This window comes from Macrotis lagotis, chromosome X (assembly GCF_037893015.1).
Source record: "Macrotis lagotis isolate mMagLag1 chromosome X, bilby.v1.9.chrom.fasta, whole genome shotgun sequence".
Classification (NCBI taxonomy): Eukaryota; Metazoa; Chordata; class Mammalia; order Peramelemorphia; family Peramelidae; genus Macrotis; species Macrotis lagotis.
Genome location: NC_133666.1, coordinates 686,951,533 through 686,974,672, shown reverse-complemented (window position 1 = coordinate 686,974,672; position 23,140 = coordinate 686,951,533). Strand labels below are relative to the sequence as shown.

The 23,140-nt window shown below is 45.9% G+C and overlaps 2 protein-coding genes across 3 annotated transcripts; one reads left to right on the top strand and one right to left on the bottom strand.

Annotated features, from left to right (window-relative positions):
- The first annotated feature begins 1,017 nt into the window (after positions 1–1,017).
- Positions 1,018–16,595, top strand: TFIP11 (tuftelin interacting protein 11). 2 transcript variants are annotated; one of them, XM_074206172.1, is made up of 13 exons: positions 1,018–1,054; positions 3,996–4,214; positions 5,649–5,799; positions 6,105–6,261; positions 7,293–7,420; positions 7,934–8,086; positions 8,508–9,029; positions 9,189–9,295; positions 11,161–11,329; positions 12,399–12,642; positions 14,340–14,482; positions 14,830–14,995; positions 16,178–16,595. In XM_074206172.1, exons 2-13 carry the CDS (start codon positions 4,006–4,008, stop codon positions 16,531–16,533), a joined length of 2,505 nt encoding a protein of 834 aa, XP_074062273.1. In that variant the 5' UTR covers positions 1,018–1,054; positions 3,996–4,005; the 3' UTR covers positions 16,534–16,595. The 2 variants fall into 2 exon arrangements, with proteins under 2 accessions (XP_074062273.1, XP_074062272.1); XM_074206171.1 differs by lacking the exon at positions 1,018–1,054 and adding an exon at positions 1,893–2,006.
- SRRD (SRR1 domain containing) lies at positions 14,667–23,099 on the bottom strand. The gene is made up of 7 exons (XM_074206184.1): positions 22,895–23,099; positions 22,363–22,403; positions 19,566–19,822; positions 19,379–19,477; positions 18,735–18,889; positions 18,032–18,077; positions 14,667–17,602 (listed from the first exon to the last, which is right to left on the bottom strand). Exons 1-7 carry the CDS (start codon positions 23,038–23,040, stop codon positions 17,411–17,413), a joined length of 936 nt encoding a protein of 311 aa, XP_074062285.1. The 5' UTR covers positions 23,041–23,099; the 3' UTR covers positions 14,667–17,410.
- Between the last annotated feature and the right edge of the window lie 41 nt (positions 23,100–23,140).

Sequence of the window (23,140 nt, the reverse complement as noted above, 5' to 3'; positions counted from 1 at the left end):
AGACTACTAGACTTGGAGTTCGGAGGACTTGATTTCATATTATACTAGGCACTAGACTAGCAGTGTCGCCTAATTCTGACATTTCCTATTCTAAGATCTCTTCCAGCTCTGATTTTCAAACTGTCAGAACTGTAGACTTAATTCTGAGGAAGTAAGGAGAATAAAGCACAAGATTTAGAGTCAGAAAAATTTGAGTCACTTCACTCTGGTCTGCCTCAATTTCTTCATCTATAAAATGGAAGTAATAATAGTCCCTTCTTCCCCTACTTTGTACATTCTAGCTATTATTATTTAAGCTCTTTTGTGGTTTTGCTCCTTTGTGTCAAATAAGCCCCTCTTTGTGACCTGATGTGGGGTTTTTGTGGCAAAGATACTGGAGTGGTTTGCCATTTCCTTCCCCAACTCATATGATAGATGAGGAAACTGAGGCAAACAGGGTGAAATGACACACCCAGGGTCTCAGCTAAGTAAGTGTCTGAGGCCAGATTTGAACTCGGGAAGATGAGTCTTCCTGAGTCCGGGTCCAGAGCTCTGTGTTCCCTGGCACCACCTAACTGCTCTGAGTTCCCCAACGTCTCAGTCTGTGACTCCGTGACTGCTCAGAATGCTTTTCAACCATAACATTGAACCGATGTCTGTTCATGGTCACAAGTCTAGAGTGGGAGGGGGGAAGAAGCCCAAAGTAAATGAGGGTCTCTACTCCCGAGTCACATCTTTTCTCCATGGCTGCTTGGAGAGGATCCAGGAGGGTCAGTTGGTCTCCCTGTGACCTAAAGGTTGATGGTGTCCATTGGAAGCAACTGGACCATCGTTTTCCTAGTGCCCTTGGTCTGAGCAATGAATCAGTCAGCAAAAAGAAACTTTAGTTGAGATTCGAAGTAAGTCGGGTGGAGGGGGGGTGATGAGAAAAGAAGGTATTCTAGACAAAAGGGGCAACCAGGGAAACACCTGAGGTTCCAAAAGGCTTTATTGGGTGGGAGTTCTTAATGGAAGACTCCGGTGTGGCTGGATCAAGGGGACGTGTCTCCTAGAGTGTGTGTGTGTGGGGGGAGAGGTAAGGTATAAGAAGACTAGAAAGATGGGAAGGGGCCGCAGAAATGACCCTTCCCCCAAACCTGAGCGTTCCCATCACTAGAGAAGCATTTTCCCCGGTCACCCAAGGCCATAACCCCGAGTCTTCCCTGATCTCTCAGTCTTGCCCCCCATATCCATTTTTACCAGATGTTTCCATCCTCCGATCTTGTGTGCACTGTGATCCTCATCCGTCCTGTCTGATCACTGCAATCCCCTCCAAACGGCCTCCCGCCTCCCCGGCTCTGAGCTATGCCCCACTCGGCGGCCACGCTGAGTTTTCTCAGGCTGGGTCTTATCACGTCACATGCTGCCCCCCCCCTTTGTATCATTTTATTTATTTAAGGCAGCGGGGTGAAGCGACTTGCCCAAGGTCACACAGCTAGGTCGGGATGTGCTATCTGAGGCCGGATTGGAACTCGGGCCCTCCTGACTCCAGGACTGCACCACCTAGCCCTATTCCCACAGATAAAGGGCTTGGCCCTGAGGCTCTTCGCAGCCTGGCCCTGACTTGCCATTCCCTGTGCCCTGGAGGACTTGAACCTCACCTTGTCCCATTGCCAGGGCTCCACGCGGCCTCCCCACCCCACCCCCGCCGGCCAGGCCCCGCCCCCGCCGGCCAGGCCCCGCCCCCGCCGGCCAGGCCCCGCCCCCGCCGGCCAGGCCCCGCCCCCGCCGGCCAGGCCCCGCCCCCCGCCTCTCCCGTTGGAGGCCTCCGAAGCCATAGAGACGAGGCCGCTCTAGGGCCGGCTTCCCCGGTTCCCACAGCAACCTCCCCGCTTCCGGGGTGGGGCGGGCTGCGTCACTTCCGGCGCGCCGCGCCTCGGCCTCGGTGGGCGGCCGGGTTCCGCGGCGGCGGTGCGGGCGGACGTGGGGGCTCCAGAGGCGCCGGCGGCGGCGGGGACGCGGCGAGGCCCGACCCGGGGCCCCGAGAGGTGAGGGCGGCGCCCGGCCGGCCCGGGGCGGCGACGGGGAGCGCCGGGGCCCGCGAGAGGGGGAGGGGAGGGCCGGCGGCCGAGCGTCCGGGCCCCCCGGCAGCCCCGGGGCCCTCCCGGGGGGCCGCAGGCGGGGGGATGGGGAGCGGGGGAGGGAGCCCGGGAGCAAGAGCGCGATCTGCCCCGGCGGGGACCCCCCCCCCCCCCGGGCCTGTCATCGGGCCGCAGTCACGGCTGGAGGCGGCCCCGGAGCCCTTCCGCCGCCTCCCTCCCTCCCTCCCTTCTTTCTTCTTCTTCTTCTTCTTCTTCTCTCTCTCTCTCTTCTTCTTCTTCTTCTTCTTCTTCTCTCTCTCTCTCTCTCTCTCTCTCTCTCTCTCTCTCTCTTTCGCTTTTTCTCTCTCCCTTTCTCTCTCTTTTCCTAACTTCCTTCTATTCTTTCTCTTCTTCCTTTCTTTTTTGTCCTTTTCTTTCTTTCCTTATTTTTTTTCCTTCCTTCTCTCTTTCTTCCTTTCTTCCTCTGCCTTCCTTCTCTCTCTCTCTCTTCTTTCTTTCTTTCTTTCTTTCTTTCTTTGGCCATCAGGGTTAAATGACTTGCCCAGGGCCACACAGTGTCAGGAGTCAAATTGGAACTCGGGTCCCCCCAACTCCAGGGCTGATGCTCTAGCCACTGCACCACCCAGCTGCCCTGGACCACTCTTTGAAAATAGATGCAACACTTACTTTCCTGAGGAAGGACACAGAAAGGTTAAGTTACTTATTGTCCAAGGTGCATGTTAGGTAAATCCTCCGTTGTACGTTTAGGTAATAACAACATTTTCTAGACAATTTAGTTGTGTTTCACTAGGGACTTTCTCTGAAGTCCAAACTTGGAATGAGCTATGTGTACTAAGCCAAACAAATGAAAGCAATTGAAGATTTCTCAGAAACATTCGGAATGACCTCTGAATCATGTTTCCACTATTTATCCCTTGTTATCCTTAGGCAAGTCTCTTCCTCCTGGAAGACTCAGTGTCCTGCTTTGCAAAATGAGGGATAAGCTTGCAGATTTTTTTGGTTTTGCTCTTAAATCCAGGGCTTTCTCATCCTATACCACACTGCCTTCTTAAGCTACTTCCATTCCTTTCTCCAATTCCTTCAACTCATACTTGAGGTGTCACAAATGCCTGTTTTGTCTTAGTTGTTTTTAAATAAGTAAGCTAACTAATGTGCCTTCAATTTATTGAAGTCTGAAAGCAAGTTCCACTGATTAAAATGGTTTTAATATTGAAATAAAGTTCTGCACCCAAAGATTACGAATTAATGAGTAATTATATAGACCATTCAACCCAGAAAGGTCCTTAGAAACGCAGATTACAGATTCTGATCGTCATTCTTCATTTATTCAGAAAGCTTCCATTAAGGACCAGCTATTCAAGGCATTGTGGCAAGGTACTACTGTAAGTACCTGGAGAAGTGGCAAGGGGGCAAGTTCCTTCTCTCAGGGAATGTTCATTCTCGGGGGGGGGGGGGGGGGGGGGGTTGCATCATGTTTACACAGTGAGGAAATACACCATAATTTGAGGAAGGGGAGATAGCTCCCTGATGAGTGTGGCTAGTTACAAAAGGCACCAAGGTAAGGGTTTGGATAAAACTAATATAGTTGATTATTTGCATGGAAAAGGAACATGATTGGGAACTTCAAATATTTTATGTTCTCTCATAGGAAAGAGGGATCAGCCTCAGTTTTGCTTGGTCCTCGAGGTCAGAACTATTTCCAGTGAATAGAGGTGACAAGAAGGTAGTATCAGCTTGACATAGGGAAGAGCTTCCTACTAATTAGGACTTTCTGGCATTAGACGCTAATTGTGATGAAAGGTCAGTAGTTCTTCATCAGGATATTTCATCAAGAGGCAACTGCAGGGTCAATTATTGTAGACTCTGTCGACAGGATTCCCGTTTAGGGCTGGTCACAAGAGCTTGCCATTTTTATCGCTTTCTCCCTCTCTTCAGGGCTGCCACCATGTCGCTGTCTCATCTCTACCGAGAAGGTGAAGGAGCCATTGATGAGGAAGAAGATGAGATGGAGAACTTTGAGATCACGGACTGGGACCTCCAGAACGAATTCAACCCAAATCGTCAGCGTCATTGGCAAACCAAGGAGGAGGCCACATATGGAGTGTGGGCTGAGCGGGACCTTGAAGATGAACGGCCCAGCTTTGGAGGCAAACGGTACTGGGATTTACCATATGAGACCAGCTGCTTCTGGGTGCAGCCATGAGGAAATTTGATATAGTCAAGTATACTTCCCTTCTGATTCAGTTATTCTTTCAGGAGACAATGTGTAGTGCCAACTGGGACAGGGCAGGTCATCATTCCCTAATGTATAGATTATTGTCAGGCCAGTGAGCTCCATTGAAGAAAGTATTGATATTGAGATAAAGAGTTGGTGTGTACTCAGTTCTGCAGCCATTGATTATGAATTGATGAATTAGGTATATAGACCATTCAAGCTAGAAGGGTCCTTAGAGATCCACAGATTCAGATGGGTATTCATTCATAAAACTTCCATTAAGGACCAGCTATTGAAGGAATTGTGGCAAGGTGCTGGAGGTACTGAGAGAAGTGCAAGGGGGAAAGTTCCTTCCCTCAGGGAATGTACATTCTGGGGGGGGGGGGTTGCAACAGGTATACACAGGTGAGGAAATGCCCCATAATTTGAGGAAGGGGAGGTAGTATTGACTAGCTTCTTCCTGGTGTGTGGGGTTAATTACAAAAGGCAACAAGAGGAGAGTTTGGATAAGCACTTCAAGAAGGCTAAGGGTTCTGTGTGCAAGGTGCCCTCTGGTGACATAGACTTTATATTAGTCTGTTGATTCACACGTCCCATTCTGTCATGTCAAGTGATTTTAGTTCTTTTATTTTTGTGATTTTCCTGAGTTCTTTTGACTGCCCAATGCAATTTTATTTTTTCAGTAAAGAGCTGAGATTAGATGATACTTTCTAAAATGTCCCTGAAATAGGCTATTTTAAAATCACTCTCATATTTATTATGGCATTAATTTCTTATGCCCTTGAATTTTCATGTTTTAATCTGATGGATAGTCAGTTTTGTAGCATTTTGTTTCCCCAAATGACTAAATACTTCTCACATGACATTTGATAAGGCTCCACTTTTTTTTGTCAGTGATTTTATTCTAGAAGATTCTTTTTAGTTGACTATTTTTGCTGTTATGATCATTTAGACTTGTGGATTTTTTGGAATGGAGCCAGTGGGATGAATTAGTAAAGTGGAATATTTAACAGAGAACATTAAATGAATAAATTCTTTGGATCTTTGATTGTTTTTCATTAAAATTATTGTTTACAAGGCTCAAATTTGAACCTGGGGCACATACTTAGAATTTTTTGAGCTAAGCTGTGTTCTTTGGACTTTAGATGTCTCTTTTACTAGACTGCAATTATCTGAGTCCCATTTGGTGTTCCTTGGTTTTAAATTGGATGATCATCTTTTAAAACAAATCCCTGGAAAGCTATCTTGTAGCCCTATGCCGGCCCATTTCCTATGCAGCCTTTCCTCATCTGTGGTAGCAGTGACACCTGTCACGTGACGATTCTTCTTCAAGAGCAATCTTTACGATTTCGTGTTTTGGGGTTTGTTTGCAGTTCCCGAGATTTTTCTGCTCCGGTGAATTTCATTAGTGCTGGACTGAAGAAGGCTGCTGAGGACGCAGATGAGGAGGATTCCGATGAGGAAGAGAAGCCTGTTAAGCAGGAGGACTTCCCTAAAGATTTTGGACCAAAAAAGCTAAAAACAGTAAGGTTTTGTCAGAGTTGGGAAGGTGCTCACACCCTCAGAGGGCCATGCCCACTGTTTAGCTTAGAGCTAAGAGCCTGGTGCACTGGTGTAGCCATCAAGGGGGGAGAAATAAAGATTCTCCAGCTTTTATTTTTGTGAGATCCCTTTCAGTTCTTATGAATACAGTGAATGCAACCACATTTCCTCCTATTTCTCCATTAAAATTGCAAATTAATTTTTGGATTGAGCAAAACTTTTCAGGATTTTTCAGTCATTGCTAAACCTTCTTTCTTTTATATTGTGTTTTTTTATTCTCTCCGCAGGGTGGCAATTTTAAACCTAGCCAGAAAGGATTTGTAGGTGGAGCCAAATCTTTCACAGACTTCGGCAGCTGGGAAAGGCACACCAAAGGAATAGGACAGAAGCTTTTGCAGAAGATGGGCTATGTCCCAGGAAAGGGCCTGGGAAAGAATGCGCAAGGTATTAAAGAAGTCAGATGGGTGTGCATTGGGAAAGCAATGGGTTTTTTTCTTTCCTTTTTAAAATTTTTATTGGGATATAGCATTGAAACCTGATGTAAATTAAGACTCTAGAAAGAGAACTAGTTGAAATATATTTAAATATATTATGAAATTGTTAACTTAGAATAAGGTCAGGAGAGAACCTGTCTGTATTATGGAAATCCTTGATTGCAGAGTTTAAAAAAAAACTTTGATTCCTTTAAAGTACTGATTATATAAAAAATTAGGTTGTTACCACCTTGTTATTTTGCAGTTGTGTCCTACTCTCTGTGACCCCATTTAGGGTTTTCTTGGCAAAGATACTGGAGTGGTTTGCTTTTTCCTTCTCTGGCTCATTTTGCAGCTAAGGACATTGAGGCAAACAGGCTAAAGTGACTTGCCCAAGAGTCACACATGAAGTAGGTATCAGAGGCTGAATTTGAACTCAAGTCTTCCTGCCTCCAGGCCTGCCTTCGTGTTCAATTGTGCCACCTAGCTGCTCCCATTACTGGGTACTCATAAATAAAATGAAATCAATAAAAAATTTTCTTCATTATATTTGCAGTAAACAATGGTAAAAAAAAATTTTTGACTGGGCCTGATTTATGATTTCATCAGTGTGGGATCTCCAAGAGAGAAATGTCCTTCACAGGTGTATATTCATGGCTTCTCCTTCTCCTCCTCTTTTCTTTTTCTTCTTTTTCCTCCTCCTTTTCCTCTTCCTCTTCTTCCTCTTCCCCTTCTTCCCTTTCCCTCCTCCTCCTCCTCATTTCTCCTCCTTTCTTATTCACCGTTGGACTAAGTGACTTGCTTAGGGCCACACAGCTAGTAAGTGTCTGAGGCTGAGTTTGAATTCAGGCCCTCCTGTCTTCAGGTCTGGTGCTCTCTCCACTGAATCTCCTAGCTGCCCTGTTTCTTCTTTAAAGAGCCCCAGGATTTGGCATTCATGAATGAGTGGAGCCCTCTGCTGAGCCATGACACTAAGCTGACATTATGTGTGCATTTTGGCAGGTATCATTAATCCAATTGAAGCCAAACAGAGAAAAGGAAAGGGTGCTGTGGGCGCCTATGGCTCAGAACGGACCACTCAGTCAGTGCAAGACTTCCCTGTGGTTGACTCAGAAGAGGAGGCCGAGGAGGTAATTTGGGAGACCGGACCTGCGCTGAGGTGGGAGGGAGGTGGCTGACCCTTCTGGGAAGCTGGTGGGGGCTCCAAGGAACCCCAAGTATTTTTGTTTTAACTGCTGCGCCACCACTTTATTTCCTTAGTATTGTGGGTTCAGTCATTGGGTAGGAAGCCCTTTGACTTCTCCTGCTGAACAGTGTGCAGGCCCTGACTGGCAGCAAAATCTTGGACTGCCAGGATATGTCTGCAAACTGTCTTTGTCTTTGCTTTCTAAAACAGCTGTCAACATAGCATGCTGTCTATGATTCTTGTTGGTTTTGATGGGCATGTGATAGAAGCTTCTGGGTGAGGAAGGTTTCTGCTACTTGGAGCATCTGCTGCCAGCAGTGCAATAGATTTTTTTTAGGATGTAGTAGGTTGGGAAATGTTAACCAATGGAGGCTGCATCTCCTCCAGCAGACTCTGACAATAAATATCATATTATGAATCAGTTCCTTTTCTAGACTGACCTAATCACTTTTCTCAGGAGTTCCAGAAGGAGCTTAGCCAATGGAGGAAAGATCCCAGCGGAGGCAAGAAGAAACCTAAGTACTCCTATAAGACAGTTGAAGAGTTGAAGGCAAAAGGCAGAATTGGCAAGAAACTCTCTGCCCCCCAGAAGGAGATTTCCCAGGTTAAGGTAGAGTGAATTTTGAAATGTGATAGCATCCTGAGATTGTTTCAAATTAACTCTGAGTCTCATTATGGGCAGGTTAGCCTAGAGATACACAGAGGGTAGGGTTCTAAAGCCAAGGGCTTTACGATTTACACAGTGTACAACACATACATACAGGAAGGATGGTTTAAATGGAAGACTCACCATTTCATGCTTGAAAATCCTGAGGGTCAGCCCCAGGTATGGACTGAGCCAGCCAGGGTTGGTACCCCACGTCTCCTACTTTCTACTACAAAGGTTTTTCAGTATACTATACCCTCCCCACCTCTCTTCCCCCATTAAAGTCATCTTCTCTGTGCCTCAGAATATGTTTAGGAGACAAGCATCCTGAACAGCCAGAGGGGCTTCAGTGTTAATCCTGTCCTTTCTCCTTGTGGCTTGCCAGGTGATTGATATGACCGGCCGGGAGCAGAAGGTTTATTACAGCTACAGCCAGATCAGCCACAAACACAACATCCCCGAGGATGGTGTCCAGCAGCAGCAGCTGCCACCACCAGGCAAAGATGTAAAGCCACAGGCCTTTGCCCTGCCCGAGCTGGAGCACAACCTCCAGCTTCTCATTGATATCACGGAGCAGGAAATCATCCAGAATGACCGGCAGCTGCAATATGAGAGAGACATGGTTGTCAACCTTACCCACGAACTGGAGAAAATGTCTGAGGTGCTATCCCATGAAGAGACAGTGATCACCAACCTCAGTAAGGTATTGGAGATGGTGGAAGAATGTGAGCGAAGGATGCAGCCTGACTGCAGTGATCCACTCACACTGGATGAGTGTGCCAAGATATTTGAAACTCTCCAGGATAAGTACTATGAGGAGTATCGCATGTCTGACCGGGTGGACCTGGCTGTGGCCATTGTCTATCCCCTCATGAAAGATTACTTCAAGGACTGGGATCCTCTAAAGGTCAGTGTTGCCTGAGGCAGAGGATTTGGAGGCTTCTGTAGATTTGGGGACTATTGCAGGGGACAAGGAATTTGGGTTTTTTTTTTGATCCAGAAAGGACTGCCAGGGAAGCAGATGTCCTGAGTTCTCAAAAGCGACCATGTGTGTTTTTGTGTTCAGGACTGCACTTATGGCACTGGTATCATCGCCAAATGGAAGAGCCTTTTGGAAAATGATCAGATCCTATCTCATGGGGGCCAAGACCTGGCAGCAGATGCTTTCCACAGGTGATGTGGGCAGGGTGCTCTTCCTCTGAAGTTTCTACACCCTCCATCCTAATCCAATTGTACTGTGATGGGGAGGCACAAGTACTAATTTCCCTTGCTGCCATGCTTTTAAGATAGCAGAATTGGGCCGGACCTGGGCATCTCATTGATTCCTTAACTGTCACAGAAAAGACTGTCGACTTATAGCTAGAAGGCTGGGCTACTATCCTGGCTCTGCCAAAGCCTTTGAGAAACTTGTCCTTACTTCCTCTTTTCCTTCTTCTACAGCCCTTTGCCACTTGGCTTTGGCTGTCATCATTCAACTGAAACTACTCTCCAGAGTTACCAGTGATGTCCTGATTGCCAAACCCCCCTGTCTTCTCTCATTGCTCATCCTTTTCCACCTCTCTCCTTTTGACCCTGTTGATCACTCTCTCCTGGATTGTCTCTCCTCTGTCTCCTGGTTTGCCTCCTCCTCGTCTTCTGACTGCCCCTTCTCAGTCTCCATCTGGCTCATGCTCTCTAACTCTAGGTGTTCCTCAAGGATTGGTCCCATATGTCACCAGGACTGCTTGTCTTCTGTTGTCTCATGATCCCTTTGGCAGCCTGGGAAAACCCATGGCCTATTTCTTAAGTCAACAGCAACAAGCATTCCTAAAAGAATATTTTTTAAAAATCATAAAATGCATAAGATTAAAAAGGAAAATGATTACAATGAAATAGTTATCACCCTATTTTTTAAAAAGTCCACCAAAATCTATCCATTTATCCAGGTTAAGATCTGTACTTTTCCTGAGAACCTTATTTTCCATGGGATTAACTCTTACCTCAGAGAAGCCCCAGTCTAACCACCACCCCCCCACTTCAGTTCCGTGTCACCAGTGGCTCATATTACATTTCAAACTAGATGCTTTAGAGATCTTAAATTCACCATGTCCAGAAGTAAACCTCTTGTCTTTCCATCTTAAACCCTTCTCTCTTTCAAGTTGCCCTATTTCTGTTGAAGGGAACACCATTCTTCTAGACCCATAGGTTCTTAACCTCACCTTATCCTGGACTTTTCCCTCTCCCTCCCCCTGCATTTGCCAAATCTTGCTATTTCTATGTCTCTCTCATCTGGCTCCCCTCCACTCCCATAACTCTTCCCTTAGTACATGTTGTCCTTCTCACCTCCTGCAGAGTCTCCTTGATTTCCCTGCGTTGTCTGCCCTATATACATGGTTGCCAAGGAAATTGTCTCAGAATGCAGACCTGACCACGTGAGCCCTTCTCAGTCACCTCCTGGGCCTGCCCATTGTCCCTAAATCCTCTCGGAGCTCCTGTCCATGCCAACCCTAGTGTTTGTCTCCAGCCTCATTGGGTGTGACTCTGCTTCCTGTACACTGGGATCTGCCAAATGGTCTTCTCTCTGTTCTTTCTCAATGGCCCTCCACCTTGGGTCACCATGCCCCTGTTCTGACCTCCTGTGCCTGCAATGCCCTCCCCCCCTCCCTTCTGACTCCTTCAGACTGTCTCTTCGTGTAGATTCATCCTTCTTGGATTCCCCCATGGGCTGGTGTCTTCTCCCCCAGACCACCTTCTCTCTTTATATCCATTTGTATTGAGTAACTTTCTGTTTGAAGTGTATATCATTTTAGAGGTGCTTGTGAGTAGGGACTGTCTCGTTTGCATTTGTCTTCCTGTCCTGATGCCTAGTACTTAGTTGGTACCAGAATTAAAATGAGCATCAATTTTGCCCTGCCAACGCCCATTCCCAACAGTATGGGAGCAGTTGGTAGTCCCTAAAGGTGAAAGCTTGCCCCTCTCAATGACCATCTGCTTTCAGGGAGGCGGCCATGGGTTTTTTTCTCATTTCATGTAATTTACTTCCCCTTCTGACTCTCTAGGCTCATTTGGGAAATGTGGATGCCTTTTGTTCGAAATATCGTGACTCAGTGGCAGCCGAGGAACTGTGACCCAATGGTGGATTTTTTGGATAGTTGGGTCCATATTATTCCTGTGTGGATCTTGGATAACATACTGGACCAGCTTATCTTCCCCAAACTGCAGAAGGAGGTACAGTGAATGGGCATTGGCAGTAATGGGCATCAGCAGGGGCCTTCAGGAGAGGCTTACCAGCACCCCACCAAGGACACTACTGAACTTGCTGAGAGCCCGTAATGTGGGATCTCTCATGTCGTTCACCTCCTAGTGTTCTTATTACCCCCACCTATTTCATGCTCTTCATGTTGCTTGTGTAGATTGTTAGGAAAACCTCCTAGCTGGTCTTCCCTTGTGCGCTCTCCTGTCACTCATCCCCCACACATTGCAAGATTGTTCTGTCTAAGGCACAGTGATTATGTCACTGTCCCATGGGGATGTTTTCTGTTGTTCCCTATTGGCCAGTAAAATTCAGAGACCCCAGCCCTGGATGCTGGGCCTTTCTAGTCTGTCTCCAGCCCCTGGACCCATCTTCTGAGGGTCCTTCTGAACCTGTCCTGCTCTCTTGGACCTCTGCTTCATCTACTCCTGCTGGTTCTAGGCTTTGACTATCCCTTCATCTCCCTCCCTTGGATCCAACTCCTCCCTCTTCCATGAGCAAACCTGGGGATCTCTCCCTCCCCTGGATTCTTGGAGTACACTTGGTTAGTGTTGCTTTGCGATCTGAGCTCATTGGGACCATACATTACCCAGCTTACCCTTGTCTGTCCCCTCTAAGTCAGACTGTTGGAGGGTGGGGTGTGCTAGTTTCATCTACATCCAAGAAGGGGAAACAGGGGCTGTGTTCTATTAATCTTTGTCTCCTTGGGCACTTGGTGTATGTATGGCTTTTACCTAGGCTGGACTTCGGTGAAGTGTGGAAGGACTAGTTTCCTTACAAATTGAAACACCCATACTTTCTCCTTCAATCTGTCCTGTAGAATTGACAGTTTTTTGGTATGATTTTGAGGAGGACTACGATTATGTAGGCAGAATTTTGGCAGATACCTTCTTTGATGGAGGGAAGAAGCAGGTTCAAGGGGGACCCTGGCTTGCCTAAGAGTGGAGGAGCAAGTGATTTCCCTTCCTGAGGCGACAGAGAAATGTCTCAAATATAGGGCAAGCTCCCTGTCAAATTAATCTGTCTCGTCTTGCTCCTCTCCAGGTTGAAAATTGGAACCCTCTGACAGACACGGTTCCCATTCACTCCTGGATTCATCCCTGGCTTCCCCTCATGCAGTCACGCTTGGAGCCTTTGTACTCCCCGATCCGGAACAAGTTATCCAGTGCTCTGCAGAAATGGCATCCCAGTGATTCCTCGGCCAAGCTTATCCTCCAGCCCTGGAAGGATGTGTTTACCCCAGGCTCCTGGGAGGCTTTTATGGTCAAAAACATTGTGCCCAAATTAGGTGAGATGATCCTGGAGGGCCCTGGGCCGGGCAGCTTCTTTTCAGGGGCTCTGGAGGGCTGGCCAGTAGGCTTGTGACCAAATGTTTGCTTCCTATAATAGAGTTAATATCCTTGTTATCTCTTTTAACTGTTTACCCTTAAAAAATGTATTGACATCTTTTGTTCTGACACCAGAGACACTTGCCAGCACAAGCCCATGCATGCATTGTGCCTGTGCTGGACAGTGTGCTGGATGCTTCCCCCAGTGGAGCTTCTCAGTCGCTGGCCAGGAGTTTGGGTCCTTTGGTATTTATAGGAAATTACTGATCTTGTTGGTTATGCTAGGCCTGAGCTTGGCTACCTCCAAATGCCAACAGGATCTGCACTGGAGTCATCGCTGTGGATGGCAGCTTGCTTAGCTCTGGCTTCTTCCCTAGCCCTCTGTACCAGTCTGAGTAGGTTTCTCTGTATTTTTAATATTCTTTTGTTAGAGTCACAAGTTGTATGCTTGAGTTTACTTAGCTGTTCCTGAGAACTGGACCTAGAATTTCTTGGCAAGTCTTTGTATGATAGTCTTATCTTACCAAGATCAGAGGCAGCAAGTGGCCCAGGGGATAGAGCTGGGCCAGGAGTTATTAGGAAAAACCGAGTTCAAATTCTACCAGATACTCCTAGTTGTGTGACATTGACCAAGTCTGTTCACCTGTTTGCCTCAGTTTCTTCAATTGTAAAATAGAGATCAGACTAGCACCTACCTCCCAGGGCTGTGAGGATCCAATGAGAGACTTAAACCTCACCAGTACTTGCTGTACATTCACATTGTCAAAACATCAGTGATTATTAGTAATTTTCCAGGATGCCCTGTCTTTTTCATAGGATTGCAGATTTAGAATAGAAGGGAAGTTAGTGCTTCATCTCAATTAGCAAGTTCACTCCTCAAGTCAGGAAACAGGCTGCACGTGCTCAGGTGACTTGCCAAAGTCCCTTGAGCTTCAGAAGTAAAGTTAGGAGGCTGCTGCCTCGGGGCTGAGGCTGCTCATCAATCAGTCCCGAAGGTCTGCTTCTAACTGGGAATCCTCCAGCTTGAGGAAGCCTCCTGGGGCCGAGTGGTACAGTCCCCTGCCCAATGAAAGGGTGCTCTATGTAAATAGAGAAATTGGCCCTGAAGGGCTCATTCCAAAGAGTAGCTTACTCCAAAAAGCACATGTGACTGCCCCCCCCCCCGTACTGCACTCATAACTGTTTTTAACAAATTCCTTTGAATATTCTGAGGATGGGACACCCATCCCAGAGTTGTGGCCTCTACTTGCTTACGGTAAAAACATTTTGAAATAGGTTTTCCTAATTGAAAAAAATAAGTTTAAAATCTGATGCATCACCAGCTCACAACTGGTCTTTAAAGCAGACCACTTTTATTCCTAACAAGAATGGACTCCAGCCTTTTAAAGTCTTAATTCTTAGGGGCAGCTAGGTGGTGCAGTGGATCGAGCACCGGCCCTGGGGTCAGGAGGACCTGAGTTCAAATCCGACCTCAGACACTTAATAATGACCTAGCTGTGTGGCCTTGGGCAAGCCACTTAAACCCACTGCCTTGCAAAAGATAAAAAAAAAAAACTCAAAAAGTCCTAATTCTTTTTCTTGGAAACCTTCATAGACAAGATCAGATGGAACCTTCTTAATGTCATCTCACCATTTTTCCTTGCCCTCTCTCTTCCAGGGATGTGTCTTAATGAACTAATCATTAACCCTCACCAGCAGCACATGGATGCTTTTTATTGGGTCATTGACTGGGAAGGGATGATCTCTGTCTCCAGCCTAGTAGGACTCCTCGAGAAACATTTTTTCCCTAAATGGCTTCAGGTATGTTTATAGCATATTAGACTTCATTTTCTGTGAAAAGAGAAAATTAAAAAAAAAAAAGATATTAAGAGCCTAATCACAAGGCTGAGAATCAAGTGTCCTGGAGTTAGTAAATGACATTGTAATCCAATTGAATGACATTTTAATAAAAAAGTTAAAAATGCCTTAGAGGCAAGGGGGCTGGATTGGATGTGACCCCCTATCTCTGCAAAATGGAATTGGGCAGTACATATTGAAGTCATTCAGTTGGTCTTTTCTTTGTACAGCTGTGACTGGAGAGGCATTGTAGCATCTGCAAGTTCTGCCCATTTCTGACCATCCTGGTGATTTCTTTGGTTCCTTGGCAGGTCCTCTGCTCCTGGCTCAGTAATAGTCCAAATTATGAAGAGATCACCAAATGGTACCTGGGTTGGAAGTCCATGTTCTCAGACCAAGTTTTGGCACATCCGTCTATAAAGGACAAATTTAACGAAGCACTCGATATCATGAACAGAGCTGTGTCTTCCAATGTCGGTGAGTAGATCCAAGATCTGGGACAGGGAGCCTTAAGGAACCCGACTGAAAGACTGCGCTGAGCTGGAGCTACCTCATTAGTTGCTCCGCTCAGACTGGCCCAAGTGGGCTGATTTCCAACTGGCCTCTTCATTCACTCGAGCCTGTCCTATTTCTGTCAGCATCTTCTCTGCTGTGCTAGGTTCCCCTTGTGGGCCACACTGGACAGAGGAAAGAGCTCTGGCTTTATGGCTCAGCAGCCCATGTCTTGTCACTGGCTGTGTGACCTTGGACTGGTCTGTAAAAGGGAGATAACAATACATGTAGGTTGTGATGAGGATAGGAGAGAATCAAAAGTAGCTGTCATTTATCTAGTGCTCGGATTGCAAAGCACTTCCATACATTCTCTCACTGGATCCTCCCAACAACCCTGGGAGGGTAGAACTGTTATCTCCATTTTACAGAGGAGGAAACTGAGGTAGGAGAGGCTAATAAAGCCAGTAAGTATCTGAGTTGGACTTAACCTGGCACATGTACCATCTTGATTTGTAAATCTTTATGCCTGCTGTTATGGAGTATATGCTCATACCTAACTACATACATACACACGCACACATGTGTGTGTGTGTGTATGGTTGAACTAAAGCTCCCTTCAGCTAATATTATCAAAAGCACAGATTTGCCTTCTTTGTAATAATAGTAACTGATTTTTAGCATACCCAGTAAAATTTGCAGCTCATATTTTATAGCTGAATGGGCTCTGAGACCTGGCAGACTTGCTTCTAGTCATCCAGCCCAGGGGGATCAGAAATAGCCTTTGAACCTCAGACTTTTCTACTTTGTGGCACTGCCCATGAGTGCCAACAGCTTTGTTGCAAGACGTACACTTGGGCATCATTACTTCTTAACCAAGTGCTGACTCTGGGTTTGGCCTTCCAAGTGTGATTATCTTAGTCATGTGGACTTTGTTTTGGATCAGACCTGAGTTTGGAGTGAACCTGTTGGGCTTTCTTTTTAAATTGCTTCCAAAGGTACAGGGCTGCATTTATTTTCGAATTTTGGTTTGGTGCTGAACTGCAAAGAGCTGACAGATGTGCTTTAATAAAATGTTTTTATTAAGCCCCCAGGTTACCTCAACTTTATGTTTTTGCTCTCTTGTCCTTATATCTCCTTTTTTCTCCCTTCCCCACCATGCATTCACAGGTGCCTATATGCAACCTGGAGCTCGGGAAAACATTGCCTACCTCACTCACACAGAGCGGAGGAAAGACTTCCAGTATGAAGCCATGCAAGAGCGCCGGGAAGCAGAGAACATGGCCCAGAGGGGCATAGGTGTGGCAGCCAGCACCGTGCCCATGAACTTCAAAGACCTCATTCAGACCAAGGCTGAAGAACATAACATTGTTTTCATGCCTGTTATTGGGAAGAGGCATGAAGGGAAACAGCTGTACACTTTTGGGCGGATTGTGGTCTATATTGACCGGGGTGTTGTGTTTGTACAAGGGGAGAAGACTTGGGTCCCGACGTCCCTTCAAAGTCTGATCGATATGGCAAAGTAGGGTGTGGCTCCTGAGCAGGAAAGTTGTAAAAAGGGTTTATTAAAGACTTTTTAAAAAATGAACTTACTGGGACCCTACTGAATCTACAGTAGGCTGGGAGACTCAGATCACTAGGTCTTGTGGGAAATAGTTGTCAGGTATGACAGCCCTAGTGTCCTGAGGTCACACCACACTCATCCAGTTAAACTAGTGATCAAGAAAATTGGCTGAGCTTCCTTATCTAAGCCATCTGAGGGGTGGACATGGCCTGAGGATTGAAACCATCATCATGACCAGACTCCAGCCCAGATGAATCCAGTGCCCTGTCCTCCTCCTAAGAATTTACCTACCCAGGCTCCTCCCTATCCACAATATGAGGGAAAAATAAAAACATGCCCCTTCTAAACTATAAAGATTCAACACAAGCTGCCTTCCTTCCTAATTTTCTCTTGTCCTTGGGGACCAACAGCTATTTTCTATCATGCAAGATATCACAGTTAAAGGAAATTGCTAAGCATTTATTTCCAAAGGTTGTTTATAAAACATTGAGAACACCTTCCCAATTGGGAAGATACAGCATGTCAGAATTCCTCTTTCTAAATTTTTCCAGCCTGGGTCCAACTAGGTAAGAGAAACAGATTCTTTGAAATCATCAAGATGTCAGCTGCTTTTTAGCTTTCCATTGACACAGATACTCTGCCACAGTCCTCCGAGTTCAGCCTTGGTTGTAGAGCATGTGGCCTCTGAAGCTTGTGGATGTTGTCTGGAGAACAGAGAGGTTATAACTTGGCTAGTGTCCCTCAGTGTGAATCTGAGGCCAGACTTGAGCCCAGGTCTCCTGGTTCTTTGCTTCTGTCCACTGTGCCACAATGGTGAGTTGATGTTGTCCAAGGACAGGCTAAGTCAACTTCTGGTTCCTGATGATTTCCAGTTCACCTTCTGAATAATCTGGCTCTTCTTGGAATGTCCAGATCTCACTGGGAAGCTCTTTCAACTTTTGTAAAGGAAACCAATGGATGGCTGTATCATTAAATATGTCCATGTATTGCAATGTCTGAGGAAATTCAATTTCCTCTGTTCCTTTTAAAATCTAGAAGAAATCCAAAAGTAAAACTCAATTAACCCTCAAGGGCCAAAAAAGCTAGATTTAGTCTTTTAGAGTTATCCTTTATTCTAACTCAAACAAAAGATATTGGTGTCCAGTTGAAAAAAAAACAACCTTTAGTCGCCCTGCCTCAGCATCTTAAGAACAGTGGAAATGTTTGACTATAATTTTAACAAGTAGAGAAAAAATTTAAGAGATACTAAGAGGCAATCTAAGTGTTGTCTCAGTGGACTAAAATGTAACCTTGCAATTCAAACCTAGTGAATTCAAGAGAATATCCATGTCGTTACTTAACTCTGGCTTCATTTTTAGGCTAATTTGCCTTTTCCTATACAATTTGAATATAGTTTTTTTTTTAAACAATGAGTAAGACCTAAAGAGAGGCCCCAACCTCACCATAAAAAGCATACATACCTTTGCCAGATAGGGGTAATTTTTCTGCAAAATCCTGGATAGTAACCTAAAAATAAAACCACAGTGAAATAGACAAAAATTAATGGACAAGAGGACTAGCTAAACCGATGGCAGAACTTGCTAAACTGATTAGCTAGGCTGAGGAAAAATTACTAGACCTGAAAGGACATCAGAAGCCAAGTAGGCTAACCCAGACCAGACAGGATTCCTTCTACAATATGCCAAACCAATGGTGATTCCTCCAGCCTCTACCTTCCAGAGAAGCAGAGGGTCTTCTTTTGTTAAGGTTAAATTTGCTCAGCAGCTGCCACCCTTCCTGTTCTAATCGTTCAGGGTTTTATGCCTTAGGAAAAAGATTCAGTGGGAACCAATGCTGAACCCAAGTGGATAATTATACCAGGAAGGACTGATCCAACAAAGGTGGCTTTAATCTCTCAGTTCAAATGCAGTGACAGCTACAACCATTTACAAATTTACCAAACAGAAGCACTTGTAAGAAGGGTTAATTCCCTCATGTTTTATCTCCTATTAACCAAAGCCTCTGGGGCTCATTTTCTTAGTTTGCTTTTATTTAATACTAATTTTAGGAGAGAAGTACCAGAAGACCAGCGGTGGGAGAGTAGAAATACTCAGTCCAGGGCAATCTGAGAATGTTCAAAATTAACTTCAACTCAAACTTTACAAGGATTATTTCTGTACTTACTTTCCTTCAATTCCTTTGAAACTATTTCCAATGATCATCACTTTGGAAAGGGAATCAACTGACCAGTTACTCCATAGCAGATTATTATACAAAGCTGTTCCACAGTGGACCATGTAAAAAATGGTGGGTTCAGCACCAATACTCCGTTTTCCTTCCTATGGACAAATTTGGCAATGATGTGACTGGTAGAATGGAAATTGCTACACTCAGAGAAACTACTCCAATCAAATTTGTCAAAAGGAACTCAACCTGAGTTCATCATTCATGTTAGAGTCAAATTCAAATAGAAACTTGGACCACTAAAGACCTGGTTGGGATACTGGGGAGTCAGCAATACTTTTAACATCTTTGAATGCTATGTATAAAGTACATATCCCACTCTTAATAAGGTCCTCTGAATTCTTTTGGTACAGAATACAACTTGAGTTTGTGAAGGTTGTGCTGGTACAGCAGAACCTGACATCTCACCAGTCAGAGGGGACTGGTCCGAAGTTCTGTCACCTGGGAGCTGGCCTACACTGGAGAGTTCTTCTAGTGTGTTTGAAAGTCAGCCTTTCAGAGAAGTGACTCCCAGAACCTTGATTAGAGATTAGAAGATCTACACCAAACTTCCCCTGGAATAGTCTTATTCATAAAAATCTTACCTCATTCTCATTAAGAACAGTCAGACCCAGGGTGTTAAGAACTGAAATTTCAAGTTCACTGAAAAGAGGATCAAATATATAGCAGTGATTTCTGGGAATCTGCACAAGAAAGAAAAACAAGATGCTCCAGAACCAGGCAGACCTTTCAATTTTGATTTGCTTTATTAATATACCTTACTATCCTTACCTGTAATTTTTCCAGAAAGAGAAGTAAAAATGCTAGTTGATTGCGTGCTATTACACATGAAGCAAACTTCCCAATTCCATAGCAAACACACTTAAAATGACTTGTCCTCCTCAATGAGTCTTCCTTCAAGTTGGAACTGGGTGCCTCAACTGGGTCCTGTGATGGTTTCAGGTGGAGGTGTTCAAGGACTTCTGAAATGGGTTTTGGAGCCCCCTCTATTTGTTCCAGAGGTTTTGTAAAGCACTTCTGGATTAGTCCTGAATATCAAGAAACAAAAGTTCCAGTTCAAGAGTTTGCTATTGAGTGTCAAATTATCAAGTGTTCGAAAGAGCTATGAAGACTGATTTCAGCTGAAAAGGCTTTCCTGGACAACAATCACAAAGTTACATTCCTCAGCAGCTCACAGGGATTCCAGACAGGATATGCACCTCAGAACTTGTTAAGAGTGGAATGTGACCCTGTCCTCAGAGCAGACAGAAACCCTTGCCTATCTTTTGGGGGGGGGCTTCCTTTTGAAAGGAAACCAGTCAAAGCAGCATTTAAGGACCTCCACATTGTGTATGGCATGTGGCTACATCGATCAGAAAAGAGACACAAAAATTCCAGTATTCAGGAGACAAAGGCCTTTAATAAACCAATGATGGCCCCTAATTGTTCCTTGTTCTTTAGCCAGGAAAAGAGATGGTTCACTTCTCTAATCAGTGTTCAGTTCTGAGGGAGTCACTCTTAGGCTAGGCACTGGGAATGTGAGAAGGATTAGGAATGGGATCTCTACAAGCAGTCCCTCCCTGAAGGAAAATGGGCCTCCTGATCTCTTAAGAATGAACTCTTCCACTCTATAGTCTCTTGATTTATGGAAAAGGGACAAATGTAAAGTTTGTCATTCTCTTTTTACTTTTAACATTTTTCTGTATTAAATATTTTGTGTTTTTTTCATGCTGTAACTGTTCACTGACTATATATCAATCTTCTCTGGACTCTTACAGTTTTACCACAATGTGATGATGAACCCACTTCCTTTCACTTTTAGGAGCTTTGAGGACTCTGATCTCAGTTTGGATATTCTATTGGTGCAGATCACAGCTTCTCTAGAAAGAGGCTAGTGCCTCTGGAGTCAGAATATCTGGGAGAGCAAAGCACTCTTTGAACCCTAATTGCCTGTGTGACCTAAAGCAACTCTTTTGACTCTGCCTGACACTCAATATCTTCCCTGTTAAATATGGGAGTTGGACCAAATGGCTTCTAAGGTTTCTTCCAGCTCCATATCTTTTTTGATTCTTGCCCATGTCTGTCTTTTTTAAGATTTTAATTTTGTTTTGTTAAGAATTCAATTATTTTATTTTCAGTTCTAGATGTTTTTACCTCTTCTCTTTCCTCTCCCCCCACCCATTGAGAAGGCAAGAAAAACAACCCATTACAAATATGTACCAATTGTTGTTTCCCCTATTTTTAAAAAAGCAAAAAAAGAAGAAAATATGCTTTGGGTTCATTCATATCTACCTGTGGAGGTAGGTATGAAACAAAGCTACATCATGAGACCTTTGAAACCATGGTTGGTCATCAGTTATTAAGTCTTCCAGAGTTGATTATCTTTACAATATTGTTGTTTTTGCAAAAACTCCTATGAAATCATCCCTTTCATCATTTCTTATAGCATAGTAGTAGTAATATATTCTCTTTATATATCATGTTCAGCCATGTCCCCAACGATGGGCATCCCCTCAGTTTTCAATTCTGTTACCACAGAAAGGCAATAAATATTTTTATACATATGAATCCTTTTCCTCTTTGATCTGAATGGGCTATAGTTTCAGTATCACTAAGGCAAAGGGAATATATAGTTAAATAGTTTTTCTGCTGCTCATATCTTTCTATAAATCTTCAGTAGAATCTTTTATATTTCTTGAATACCATGCAGGCTAGCCATCTGTTATCTTTTGATCTCAAGACTTGGCCAACTCATGTCCCTTTCTGATCATGTCATGGACAGTGTTTCTCACACCACTTTTTGTGTGTAAGTAATTGCCATAAGTATAACATAACCTACATCCATTTTCCATGTATCTTTCTGATACAACCTGTATTCTTCCAAGGTAAGATGCTTATTACCAATTTAGCACCACTGGGGAGAATGGTTAAAAAAAAAAAAAAGAGATGGGCTTTTGCAGCACCATTTACAATGATGCATGATTTCCTGATTTTTTTTGCAAGGTAATGAGATTAAATGACTTGTTGAAGGTTGCAAAGCTAGGAAATTAGTAAGTATATGAAGCTGGATTTAAACTCAGATCTTCCTGACTACAGGGTGCTCTATCCGTTGGGCCATCTAGCTGCCCTAATTTTTTTTTAAATTTTATCTTTTTAAGGCAATGGGGTTAAGTGGCTTGCCCAAGGCCACACACCTAGGCAATTGTTAAGCGTCTGAGGTCAGATTTGAACCCAGGTACTCCTGACTCCAAGGCTGCTGCTCTATCCATTGCTTCTTGATTTCTGATCCAACTAGATGTATTCAATTATGGACTACTCAGTTAGTTCCCTATGCTGCATGCACTTAAAGAGAAAATCATTTGGCCGGCCAATGCATCTGGGAAATAAATGGTTTCTTACATTCCCTTGCTCAATTTTGGATCGCCAGGCTGACTTCCCTTTGAATGATTATGGACTTAATTTTGAGTGCCAAGTTCATCAAATATGATATTTTCTTAAAGATGAAAGACAAAGACAAGCCAAAACCAAAGATTTTCCAGTGCCTTGGGGCAGTTTTCTTGTCCTCGGGGATGAGTGACCCATTACTCACCCTCCGCCAAATGCCAGAAGTCCGACATCAGCAGCTCCTCCCTGTGAAAGTAAGCACAGTGACTAGGGCCTTCCCTGTCCCCTCACCCCGGGCTCACTCTGCGGACCGCAGGCCAGCAGCGGCCCGTTCCGCCGGGCACTGTGTGCGGGGGGCGGCCGGGCCGGGGCCGGAGAACAGCGGCGGGGTGCCGGGGTGCCGGGGTGCCGGGGTGCCGGGGTGTCGGGGTGTCGGGGTGCCGGCGCGGCCTCCGTGGCGCCTCCTCCTGCAGCCGCCGGGGACCGGGGCCCGGGAGGGCGCCCCGGCGGGGGCAGCCAGGACGAGAGGACCCCGGCTGGGGGGCCCGGGGCGCCCCAACCCAAGGCCTCCAGCCGGGCAGAGGAGGGGGCGGCGCTGGGCCGGGGCCGGAGGCGGGGGGTGAGCACGACCAGGCGCCCCCCGGGCGCTCCGGGGCCGCTGCCGCCGCCGCCGCCCCAGCCCAGGCGGGTCTCCCCGGGGCCCGGGGCCGCCCTCCCCCGCCGCGCCCCGCGCTCACCGGGCCTCGCCCAGCCGCCTCCGCACGGCGCCGCCGTCCCCGCCCGCCTCGGGGGCCCCGGGGGCCGCGCCCCCCAACGCCGGCCGCGGGCGCCGCCCCCTCCGCTTCGGCACGCTGCTCCAGCCGCCCGCCGCGGCCGCCGCCATGGCGCCTCCTACGTCATCACCGCGCGCCGCCCGCGGCCCCGCCCGGCTGGGGAGCGATGGGGGCGGGGCCGGGGCCGGGGGGGCGGGGCGACGCGGGGGG